The sequence below is a fragment of the Eucyclogobius newberryi genome, unplaced genomic scaffold, assembly GCF_026437365.1.
Source record: "Eucyclogobius newberryi isolate DKJ021-1_F unplaced genomic scaffold, fEucNew1.0.hap1 SCAF_2, whole genome shotgun sequence".
Classification (NCBI taxonomy): Eukaryota; Metazoa; Chordata; class Actinopteri; order Gobiiformes; family Gobiidae; genus Eucyclogobius; species Eucyclogobius newberryi.
The window spans coordinates 11,686,338-11,698,890 of NW_027315834.1; the positions used below are offsets into that span (position 1 = coordinate 11,686,338).

Sequence of the window (12,553 nt, forward strand, 5' to 3'; positions counted from 1 at the left end):
AAATAACCTGTGTGTGTCTGTGCTTTAATCAGTTTACAACGTGTACAGTGTGTGTCGGGCAGCGTGGTGCACATCCTTGGGTGTTATTATGTAATCTGACCACTCTTGTCAAACTGCAACCCGGAGGCAACAGTTCCACACCTGCAGTTTCACGCTGCTATTTCAGGGACGTCTGTTTCATCGGTTTCAGGACACAGTTACACGAGACGGTGCTAATATTGTCTGCTTTTGTAGCACAAAATCAATATGTAGACGAAAGTTTTCTTGATATGTTGTGCTGTCCAAAAATGTTCTTTAACTAATGACAAATATTAGGCCTATATTGAAGAAATATAGAATTTAATGTTGATTATTTTTCATACTAACAAGATTAAAACCTAGAAAAGTATGACTAACATTTAATTTGGTCATGAACTTTCGGCAATGACAAAGGGGAAAATCACAGATACAAACTGTGGAAAGGAGTTTACGTTAGAAATGGGGTGAGGAACTTGCTGTAGAGCCACTGCTCCTTCATGTGTAGCGGAGGCAGCTGAGGCGGACCGGGCATCTGTTCCAGGACGAGGTGGAGTGACTGGCCAGAGAAACACCTCATGATCCCCCTGGAAGAGCTGGAAGAAGCGTCTTGGGTGAGGAACGTCTGGGCATCTGCTCAGACTCTGCCTCCGCGACCCGGCGCCGCGGAAGAGGATGGATGGAGTAATATTTGAATGCAAGTAAACTATTGGCTGCTATGAACATTGTACATTTTAAAGTGATAAACACACAAGTCGTAACATTAAACATTATCCTCCAAACAGCAGCAGCAGGCGGCAGTGTTGTCTCATAAAAACCGACAGGTCTGAGACTGCGGCGCCTCCGGCCTGTGGGTTTATAACGCAGCTCTGGCTTCTGCTCTGTCGTGACGTCACCCCGCTGCTCCAGGAAGGCGACAGCCACGGAGCGCGCACACAACACATCAGTCCGCCTGAACAGTAGAGCCTCTGCCCCCGGAGCTCTCTTCCCTCAAACACACGCCGTCTCCCCGCTTGCTGTGGTGATAGTGCACGGCTGAATGTGCACCGAAAAGCGCCACTGACTGACTCTTGTATGAAACCCGCCCTGTGCTGCTCCAGCCATGTCCGACGCGGCTAACGCTTCTTCCACAGACAACAACGCAGAGCTCAACGGTAAGACAGGTTTTTTTTTGTCATTTATCTGGTTCAAAGGCGTGTCAGCGCGTGTGCAAACGGTAGAAACGCTCCGTGTGTATCTCACGACGAGCGCGACTGTGTGTGTTTGGTGTTATTTGTACGCGTTGGGTCATTATTTTTCATCTGTTTTTGCTGTGAAACTACATAGAGGAAGGTACGCTATGTTCTGGTGGTTATTGACATTGTCTAGACCAATGGGATTGCCGTTTTTCTTAACGGACGTGTGAGGCAACCAATCAGCGGTGTGACAACGAGGAAGGAGGCGGGATTAACGTTTGTCAACAAGGCGTGATGGAAGAGCTAGCAAAAATAGGGGCAGATTAAGAAAATATATACATTTTTCTTTCGATGTTTCTGAAATGATAAAACTGTTAACTTCATCTTAAATTCACGCATACACAAATTATACGTTTGTAAAAAAATAAATAAAAAAAAGTTCAGTAGATAATGAGAGTTTTATCAACACTGCTAATGTGGCTAACCTTATGTAAAATGTTTACCAGATCTAACCCCTTAAAAGTTTAAGACTAATTCATTCTTAATTCCCGGGATGTGGGGCAAAAACAACGGGGATCGTAATGTGATTTCTATGGAGAAACTGGTATTTACTACAATATGTCAGAAGTTGGTTATTGGAAAATTAAAGCCTCAGATAAATGTGAGTGACATTTTGATGAATACCAAAGCCAGAGTTTTAGGTTTTACTGCACAAATACTCACAGAAATGTTGGCGTCACATTAATTTAAAATTTTTATCCAGCAACCTCACAATATCGTGCATTATTAAAAATACGCCTTTTGAGGGTAGAAAATTGTTGTTTTTGTGTTTTTTCATCCTTTTGTAACAGAAAAGCGAACAAACTAGCATTTCAACCATGGAAATGTCAAAACTAATACTATTCTTTTAGTTATAAAGACTTAAGATCATTAGTGTCTGGATCTTAGAAATTGAAAATGCATCATGGTGGACTTTATTTTTTTCTCCAGTCACCAGTCTTCCATCATTTTGAACATTCTGACAATGTGTTTTACCCAACATGTTTGTATAGGTTTATTTTTGCCACACAATCGATATCATAAATTAAATGTTTTATTAGATTAAAAACAAGAACAGGCCTTGTATTAACGTACTGGCCCGCATGGGGCTCAGTGGGTCGACCTGCTGCTGTTGTAATGAAAGTAAATGACTGTTTAGTGTCTGGCTTTGCGCGCTCCAGTCCACTTAAACAAAGCTTGTTTATGGCAGCACTGTCCGAACTCTGTGCCCGGGAGGGGGGGCCCTGGGTGCGCTCTGGTGCAAGTTTTTACCTCACAGCGTGGGCCATGAGTCTACAGGCTATTTAAAGCCCTGGTGACAAGGGGACAGATGTTATGGACATGAGTAAGGTGGACGAGCAATGCAGCGAGGCACAGGCTGTAGAGGAGGGTGGTTCTATAAAGGCCTGGGTTTTTCTGTTCATGGGATTCAGAATGGTGAGAAATTAGGACCGTTGCAATTAGGTGGCCGATAAACAAAAATGAATATCTCAATATTATTTTTGCATTATCTCGGGTTATTTTAACAAGGCATCAGGAAAGTGCTAAAATGTCTTGGTTGAGATTCATGTATAACATATAGTATATGGTTATTATTAAAACATATACTATGTTATAAAGTATCATGCTCAAAAATACTCTGTTTGGTAGATTTGCTAGACGAAAGTCATTTTTATTTATTTTGATGATAATACGCAAAATGTGAATATCAAGTAAATGTCCAAAAACAATTGCGATATAAATTTGTCATTACCCTGTCTCAAATAAATAAACTTTAGCAAATGAAAGCAAAATGTATCTTTAGATTTAGAGAACAGTTCACAAAATATTGCATAACAGGAAGCTGAAACCCATAAATAGACATGTTAGAATGTTCTGAATGGAGGCGACTGGATGTAAAATGTTTTATTTTTGTTGTTCATGCCATTTAATTTAGTTTGCACCATTTTTACAAAAACGGTTCCAACTACCTGTAATGATTACATCCATTATCATTATTGGCATGAACAAAAACAGGAAGAAGATAAATCTTGTAAACCCTGCTCCTTTCATCATTGTAAACGGCATATTTACAATGATTAACTGACATCTAAAGAGTTTTTGTTTTGTTTCCATTTATACAACTAAAAAACTCTTTACAATGCGCCTGAAATATTCGTTACCATCAATCATTACCAATTTACTTGTTACTTAAACTGTAATTTGAATGAATAAAACGCTTAATATTCACTGCAGTTATTGGTCTGATGGGTTTTATTTAGAAAAATTGAGCATGGACATGAAAAACTAAATAAAGGACATGAACGGTGAATTCAAAATATATATGCAAAATGAAGAATTGTATATTGATTGTGGTGACGGAAAATGATTTGGATAATGAATTACGTTTCTGACAAAGAATATTAATCGAGGTAAAGCTCTACAACATGTATCTGTCGGCGAGTGGGTCGAGTTTCTCAGTTGCTTAATTATTAACAACATTTAAATAGTTTGTGTCTGAGCCATAAATATTTATTCTGAATTCACTTAACCACATTCAGATACAGTTGTAACTCAGTAATGTTCTAAAATATATCTGATTAACAAGCTAATTGATTAATCGCAGCTAATCGTTTGTTGAAAGGATCTAAATGAATTTAGTATTTTAATCGTAGCTATCTGGATTCCAAAATGTGTCGTGCTGAAAGAAGTTTAGTGCCTCAGACAGAGCAGTAACTAACCCAAAATGACAAACATAAAGTGTAAAATGAGCTGGTTTGAATGAAAAAGGGATTGTGCTGTAAATAAACTGAAGATGTTCTCATCTAATCTGGTCAAAATGTCATATATTCCTGAGCCTTTCGCAATTTAATCAATTAATAGAAAGAGTAATCGATTACCAAACAGAATTGTTGGTTGCAGCCGTACTTTTAAGTGTCACGAGATGCAAGTATTGCACAAAAAGTGAATTTTTTAAAATTATTTTTTTCTGACATGAAACATGGAGAAGCGGATTAACCAACGATGACAAGAAATAAGGATTAATAACTGTCACGGAACGCTTGAATTGGTCTTTGACAGGGGGTCCAAGGAATGTCGTCGACCAAAGACCAATTCAAGAGTATTTCTATGATTCGACTGTACTGTATATTATGTAACATTTTAGCGTTCCGATTTATTGTGAGAAAAAATAAACAATTATTCGCAAAATCTCATCAAACACATTACAATTTCTCAAGTTTGAAATTGAGATAACACAAGTACTTTATATTTAGAGACTATACAAAATGTTGTGACTAAAACAACATTTTGCTTCTTTTGAGTGGTTTTTAATTTTTAGGATTATATTGTGATTTAAATGATCACAATTATCAACCAAATAATCATAATATTGCTTAATTTGCTCTGACACGACCACCAGATTACAGATTACATTATTACAAATCCAAAATACTAAATTATAAATGGTGCGTTTATTCCTGCAAAGCCAAATTAAACTCACAATTCACACCGCAATTTCAATGCTTTTTCCTCTGCTGCTAAATAAATCCTTTAAAACCACCCCAAAATAATTGGTCGACTAGACAACATTGACTAAACGACTAAATGTCTCCAGTTCTACTTTAGATTTTCCTTCATAGCGATAAAAAGCTGTTATTATCTTGTAGACGTTCTATTTCCCACTTCTGACCCACACATTACAGGAAACCACTTGGATACTTTTTACTGTTAAAGGTACAAAAGACATTTGATGCCTCCAATTTCTACCTCGTTGGATTTGTGGCGATCAGCGGTGCAGTAGTGGTTATACTTTGGTCATTATCGGCCTCTACCACTGTCCTGCTGACGTGTGTTGTTAGGTCCTTTCTGTTGGTTTAGTCCTGGGCCTTTCAGTCAACAACACAGACGCTCAACTTTGGCTCACTTTTATCAGGATTCCGCTCGGCTCTCTGAACAATCGTGGCCCTTCGCCCGTGAGTCAGCAATGGGAAGTAAACCTGTGGCCCAAAATAAACCCAAGAGCCACTGTCAACGCTGGAAGAAAAGTGGGATTGTGTGCTCTGGGAATAATAGCGTGATAAGGATTCTTTTTTGAGCTGATATCCGACGCTGCTGCTTCGGCCCGTAACCAGTATTTTGTGATATATTAAGTTCTTTAGCTACGTCCACAATTTGAAGTACATTTTAAAACCTTTCCTTTCTTCATGGGTCTGAAGTGATGTCACACACTCGTTGCTACTGCCATCTTGAAGACAAAAGCTGCATGTTCACTCTGGGCTGTTTCAACAAAAAGTCTCAAAACAAAGGAGTTTTCTTCTTCTTCATCCCCAAAGGCCCCGTTTGTCCAGAAATGTATTATTGTGGTCAGGAGGGACCAGTGGACTTAGAGAAATCACTCCAGACTGAGGCTGAGCTGTTTTGTTTCAGGTCGTTAGCAGCCAAAGCTAATGCTAGTTTACATATTATTGTGTGGGTATGCTAATAAACTTTAGCATACAGACAGTTTTAACAAGGCTAATTTCCAACTGTTATATTTGAGGATCAGACACAAAGATCGTGCTCTTCATGCAATCAGGTGCCACCAGGATCCTCATATGGCTTCACTTCAGCTTCATCTGGGTCAAATATAGTAAAAATTGAACGAATAATCACTGGACTAATTGATTAGCTAAAGATTAGTTGCCAGCCCTATTAAACACTTAAGTCATTAGTTTGAAAGTTTATTCATTTTTTGTTCAGTGTTTGGACCGCAACCAAGATTTTCACAGGTGCACGTTTGTAGCACATTTCTGAGGGAACATTATGATCCAAGTATTGTCATCGAGGGAATAAAAAATATATTGAGTTATTCATCTTTGTCAATATCGGCCACTATTCTTGCCCCTATCATCCAATCCAGTGAAGTTATGCGCGGCACTGTGGCCACAAACATGCCCCTGGTTGGTTTTACAGTGTGACATTGGTGTCTGAGAAGCTGCTGTGGCCACAATAGTTGCTTTGCCTTTATCAGATCCAGCGGCTCGTCGTAGCTTGTGTCGTCTGTCATTTCGGTTCTTTTCCTGGAGCCATAAACATTCTTACATAAGTCTCTTGATCTCGGCCATCCCGCACCAGCCTGCTGCCCCTCTCGCCCTCCCTCAGACCCTCTGTCGGGGGTAAAGCAGCGGAGGATCAGTGAGGGCACGTCCTGTCCGTCTCCCCTAAAACCCCCCCGACAGCTGAACTCTGCATTGCCGTGACGACCAGCCCATCCTGAGAACAGTGTGGCATCAGGATGGGTTTCTGAACGGCCCGATCTGCTGCTACTGAGGAGATGCCCCAGCAGCAGCAATGAGGGATGGGTCAGATGCAGAGGACACATACCTAGAGAGACAGTGAAGTTCACATTAACCTTAAGACAAGATCGAAGACTTGAACTTGTTCTGCTCAGTGTGACTTTCAGTTGTGTTTGACGGTGTTGATGTTGGCATGTGAACTCCAGCTCAGTTGTTTGTTGCTTGTGTTGATGGTTCAAGTGTCCTGGGCTTGACCTCTTAAACCCCTTTTAACTCTGTTTACTCTGTGCGAGGTCAGCGCTTCCTCCCTGTCACAGGAGCTGAAGCTGTGACGAGGCTGTTGGAAGTTGGTCAATATGTTTTTAAAAAGCCCGAGCACCTGACGCCCTTAAGGTCCTTGAATGCTTCAGGTGAGATTCTGCCAAACCAGTAGTTCTTATTGGTGCTGACAATTTGTAGTAGCTTGGTAACTTGGAATTAAAAGTAGAGATGGATTGCAATTTTTTTTAATGGCCAATGCTTTTTATTTTTATTTGATTTAGATTCAGAGCAGCCACTGAGCTCTGATATTATGAGGTCCATATAAGGCTCATCCCGATTTCCCCTAAAGTATCTAGAGACTAAACACTCCCCTGCGATATAAAAGTATAATAATATAGACTAAAAATCATAGCAATAGAATTATTTAACATCTACAGCCCTATTGACTGCTCTGTTCCTCATGTTAGAGTTTAATCTGAGCATTCTTTCAATCTACATCAGGCGATCTGATTTGTGCTGTTAAACAAACCTCCTTTTGTGCCAACAAATTCACAAGCTAACATTAGCCAACTGTTTTATTGAACGTCAAACACACAAACCATCTTGTGTTGATTGTCCTTTTTTTTTTTTTTTGGTTTCAAAGCATTTATAAACTTCTCATCTTCTTATGGGCTGAAGTTAATCAAGTTCTGGGACCAGACAATTTATTAGCCTCAATAAATTCAAACTCAATAAAATGGTAACGGAACAAAGCTTTCTGAAATGCATGACTTTTGTATTCGTGAAGTCGTTTATTTCAGTCTTCTTTCAAATGTTATAAACCATTTTACAAGAATCTCGCAGCAGATATTTTCGTCCATCATCCAGGCCTAGTTGTTTAATATTACAGTGAGAGTTTCTCCTGTTAAACTCGCTCCTGATCCCGAGCCCCTCCTCCACGTGGTGTCGTCCCTGCCGGAGCTCACGTCTCTGGGAGGAGCAGGCGTTATGTTCTCCCTGTGGAGCTCCATAACCAGTCACTGAACTGTGAACACCGGGCTCTTGACACCGCTTAACCCGACACAACCAAACCCTCAACCACAAGCGAACCCTCATCCACAACCTCTGGAAATGATGAAATCGGTACGGGCCTGTTGTAAACGCAGGGCCAGGCCAGGCTTTGCACTCTATTTTTGTCCGCTGATGTTCTGTTTTTGCTGGAGGCGTGTTTAGGTTTTGCAGTTCCTAGAAATACACAATGATTGACACACCTGCTGTTCGTCTTGCACTGTACACATGGGAAGTTTTTGTTTGATAGAATGGAAATCTATTCTAATGTATTTTGGATGAATTAAATTAACTTTTTGGCAGTAATTATTTAATGCAGAAATACACCTTATAAGGCTGCCCCAAATAAATTGTCTGTTTGCTGTAACCCGACCCACCATTTTTCAAGTGGGTAAAGGTAAATTAGGTAGGTAGGTAATTTTTTTTTTTTTTTTTTAACTTTGAAGGCAAAAAAAAGATCCAAAATGAATTGTATGTTTGGTGTAACCCTACCATTTTTTTTAAGTGGGTAGGTAGGAAGGGCATTCTTTCCTAAACTGGTGAAGTTTGCTGCTGCCACATTACCTTCCCTAATATTTTGTGAAACTTACTTAACTACAAATTTAATAGAAATCCCTTTTCTCAACAAATAATAAACAGCCTTTCATAGAAACTGTTGTTGGATTTTATTGAAAAATTGTGAGTCCATTAATGGAAACTTAATGTTATCCAGCAGGTGGCATGAGAATAAAACCGTAGAAATAAGAAGGCTATTTTGTAAGGGTCATATTTGGTAGATGGTCTAGAAACCTGAGCAGGTTCTTAGCTTCCACATGAAGCTAAACTCGGGCAAATCCACAAAGATTTTTAGGCGTTTCAAGAGTATCTACTAGTACTTTTAATGGTACCTGCTTTAAATGTTTTTTTTGTTTATTTGTTGTTGTTTGCTTATGGAATTACTGTAGAGTTGTTGTTTGTGATGATTGTTTTAAGATAAGATAAGATAATCCTTTATTGTCCACACATGGGGAAATTTCATTGATACAACGCAGTAGATACAGAGGAAAAGGACAGATCACAGAATATAGGAAGTTTACATAGTTAGTGCACATTTTAACGCAGAACTAAGTAGCTCTGGTGATAGCGCACTCTCCCTGTAGGACCCTTGTGAAAATACATTGCCAAAAAATGCATGCGAAACCCTTTCTTTTACAGCTTTTTCATTCTTTATCATATTAAGACTGTATAATCATACAAAAAAATGTCACAAATATTTTAAAAAAGCCCATTTGTCTTTGGGTCAATGTCAGCAAATTTTATAAGGCTGGTTTTCCGCCCAGAGACAGCGGGGAGCAGCAATGAATACTTAAAACTCCCCCAAAATACATTTTTACGGGGACTTACAAAGATGTTCATGAAAATGTAGCAGGTTTTTTTCAAACGCAGACATTTATTGTTGTTTGGCCCATTCAGTTTTTCAAATAAAGTTTTTGCTCCATTAATTTCTAGTTTTTTGTAGTTTCGGATGTGAATACAAAACAATGATCTGTAACTTGGTCCAAACGGTTCTTGCGCCGTCAGCTGAGCTCTGCGTGGGCTTCCTCTGAGAAGAATACACACGTTTATTTACTGTAGCTTAATCTTATCACGCATAACTCACTGCTCAAACAGGATGTCGTTTTCAGTGCCTCCACGTCCCGAAAAACGTTCTCTAGTTTCTAGAAATGTTACAAAATATCAGAACGTTTTGCTTGTTATTGGTCGACATCTCTGACCTCCACATCTGACATCCACGTTTCCCTGAGCCAAGGATCTGTTTATCTCAGCATCTTTTAACTCTTGCCTCATAACAAGATGGTCCCCGGTTTGATTCCCCCGCTGATCTAAACTGTGAAGAATATCCTCCAGCCAATCAAGTGTTCCATATTGTGTTGTTGCAATTCTTAAAGCCTTGATTTAAATGCATTGAGAGGAAAAGGCTTGATACGAGGCCTTGGCTGGTGATTGTGGCACGCATGGGTCTGATATGAAAGTTGCAGTAAAAAGCTGATCCCATATTTTACTGTCAATATTCAGGAGCATTAAATTGATACTTTTTATTTATTTATGATGTACGGTACATTCTTGTTTTACTTTTATTCAGCGAGTGCGTTTCATCACCTGTGACACAAAGCTCTGTTTACTGTAGCGTTGTCATTCTCAGCTGACACTTTTGAATCCATGTGCAGATAATAAAATGCATTGAATGTTTTTTCTTGAGCATTACGCGACTTGTTTTGACACCAAACCAGTTGCTCTGATTGGCTGCGGGCAGTGGCCTTGATGGCAGTTGTAAAGTTACTGGCTCCTCGAAACACAGTTGGTACAAAGTTTTTCTCACGCTTGAGAAAAGATGAAGCCAATTAATGCCACAATAAACCTGAAGCAGGATGCAACTAGCTCAACAATATATTGATATAGTAATCATTGTGACACACATTATTGATCTATACCTAACGAAAAAATCCTATCCACCCTTTCACTTCAAAATGTGTGGATTTTGTTTGCTTATTCATTTATAGGCCTAAATATTATATATTTTTTTCAAAACTTGTATAGCATCTGTGCAAAAAGGCCAAAAATCAGTATTTGGTGTAACATTGGCAGGAAGTGGAGCACGTCAATCCAGAACATCTTAAACATGCTCAAAGTCGTGTCTGGAGAGCCCCGTGGTGATGGTTGTGGATGAAGGGCCTTAAATGGTCTTAAAAATATGAAACACAGAACTAGTTAATCTTAAACTCATTACAGCTGTCACAAGCTTTTTCCTTTCCTTATGCCTTCCTAACATCTCATTTTAACGGCATACTTCCTGCTTCGAGGAGAGATGCAGACGATGCACAATTTGCTCATTGTCACCTGAAATATTATAAATCTTTTACGATGTATTTGTTCTGAGGCTAAATGGATTTTTCTATATTACATGATTTTTTTTTTTTGTAATCATTCAATATATAGGCCACCTCTAATTGTAAGTAAATAAAATGATCAAATACATAATTTCTACATTCATATCAATAAAAACATGAATCTGTTGTAAGTTAAGAATACTCATCTTGTCTCTTTTCGAATAGTTTTTCTTCTATATCAGACAATAGATAAAATATGATGTAAATGGTTAATCTGAAGGCAGAAGTCGTATCATATTTATCGTGTGATGTAGAAGAAATGACAGAAGTATGAATCTGTTGTGTTTTCGCAGGCTCTTGGGTGGAGTTGGAGATGCACAGAGGCACGTCGGCCGCCCCCTCTGACCCGCCCTCCTCGCCCCTGCTGCCCCTGCTGCCCCAGGTGGAGGAGGAGGAGGAGGAGGAAGCCATGGCAGGGGGCCTGGAACACGTCCCCTCGTCCTCGTCCATCCACAACGGCGACATGGAGAAGATCCTACTGGACGCTCAGCACGAGTCCAGCCGCAGCAACTCCTCCTGCGACAGGTACAACTGGGGACGGGCACCCAAAGTCCAGTCCAGACCGTCACTCAAAAGTAACGAGAGAGCTGAACGTACTTCTGTTTGGGCACCGCATATGATTTATTATTAGTGTTGGCGTAAACAGAGACAAATTAAGCCATGTTTCCACTGGTTCTCTTTGGAGAGGATTCTCATGTCATGTCGCCGGCTGATTTACAGTCTCTGGACTTCTTTAGAACAGGATCACAAGAATGAGAAGGCAAGAACGTCCCCTCGTCTCACTTTACAGTACTATAGAGCCCATTCACCGACGTCACAAACTATGTGATCGCATACGTTGCCGCCCCTTTGTCCGTCCCTTGTTGCGTTCCTTTGCACTGATAGTGTGAAAAGTGATCTCAAATGTAAATTGTGGAGGCCCCAGTGCTTTCAGATCCCACAAACCCCTTGGATGAGCTACACAAAAGGTCAATATTTAGAAAAGCTGCGATCAATCAACTCCATATCTGATGCCTAAATCACCGACTCTTTCGGATATCTCGTACCCCGGACATTTACGATTCAAGCCCACTGATCTAATGGTTCACAAGTCCCAATTTTGAACAAAGGGTCTACACGCCTACATAAAACTGCTGTTAATTCTACAGCGTGCTCAGTACACTTTAGACTTGATATATCCGGAGCTCCAGCGCAGGCAGCAGTGCGTGAGCCTGCATGCCCGGAGTTCGCGCACCTGCACGGGGCTGAACAGCTGTCAGCTCCTTCTACAGCGCGCCGCTCCCGCCGCCGCGCGAGTGATGGACTCTTTCAATTCACTACAAATAGTAACTCAACAAATATAAAATGACTACATAGTCTGATCGTTTTATCGCAGCTGTCCATCGCGCTCTTCTTTCTGGGTTTCTGTTTTATCTGATAGAACTTCTCTCCGTTTATCTTCCCGGTTGCTGCACCCGACTGCCACACATACCTTCACCATTTAGATTATAGTAAAGCGTGTGATATCATTTATGAGGTTTTGGGCCTCTCCGAACCGTGTTTCGTTGTAAATCGAAGCAGACAGACGGCAGTATTGAATGGGCTTGTAGTGGTAAACACGATCAGCAGACGGACAATATGGCGAAACAAGCCTGGGGGCGCTCGTGTGATGTCATGTGAATGAGCTCTTGTCTATTTCCCCCCCTCCATTCCTTATTAAGAAATGAGAGGTTCTGTCTATGGGAGGTTTGTGTTTATGAGTGTTTTGTTTATAAGAGTTCTTCTATTAAGAGTGTTTTTTTTTAACTTCCTATAAGTTATCTGTCCCTTTCCTCTGTATCTACCTGCGTTGCAA

At 40.2% G+C, this 12,553-nt stretch overlaps 1 protein-coding gene across 1 annotated transcript in view; it reads left to right on the plus strand.

Annotated features, from left to right (window-relative positions):
* Positions 1–923: 923 nt before the first annotated feature.
* Positions 924–12,553, plus strand: part of bnip3lb (BCL2 interacting protein 3 like b) — a 29,249-nt gene continuing 17,619 nt past the window's right edge. Inside the window, exons 1-2 of the mRNA XM_072453489.1 lie at positions 924–1,169; positions 11,013–11,244. Of these exons, the coding sequence (XP_072309590.1) occupies positions 1,118–1,169; positions 11,013–11,244 (284 nt within the window). The 5' untranslated portion in view covers positions 924–1,117. The remainder of the gene's footprint in view (positions 1,170–11,012; positions 11,245–12,553) is intronic.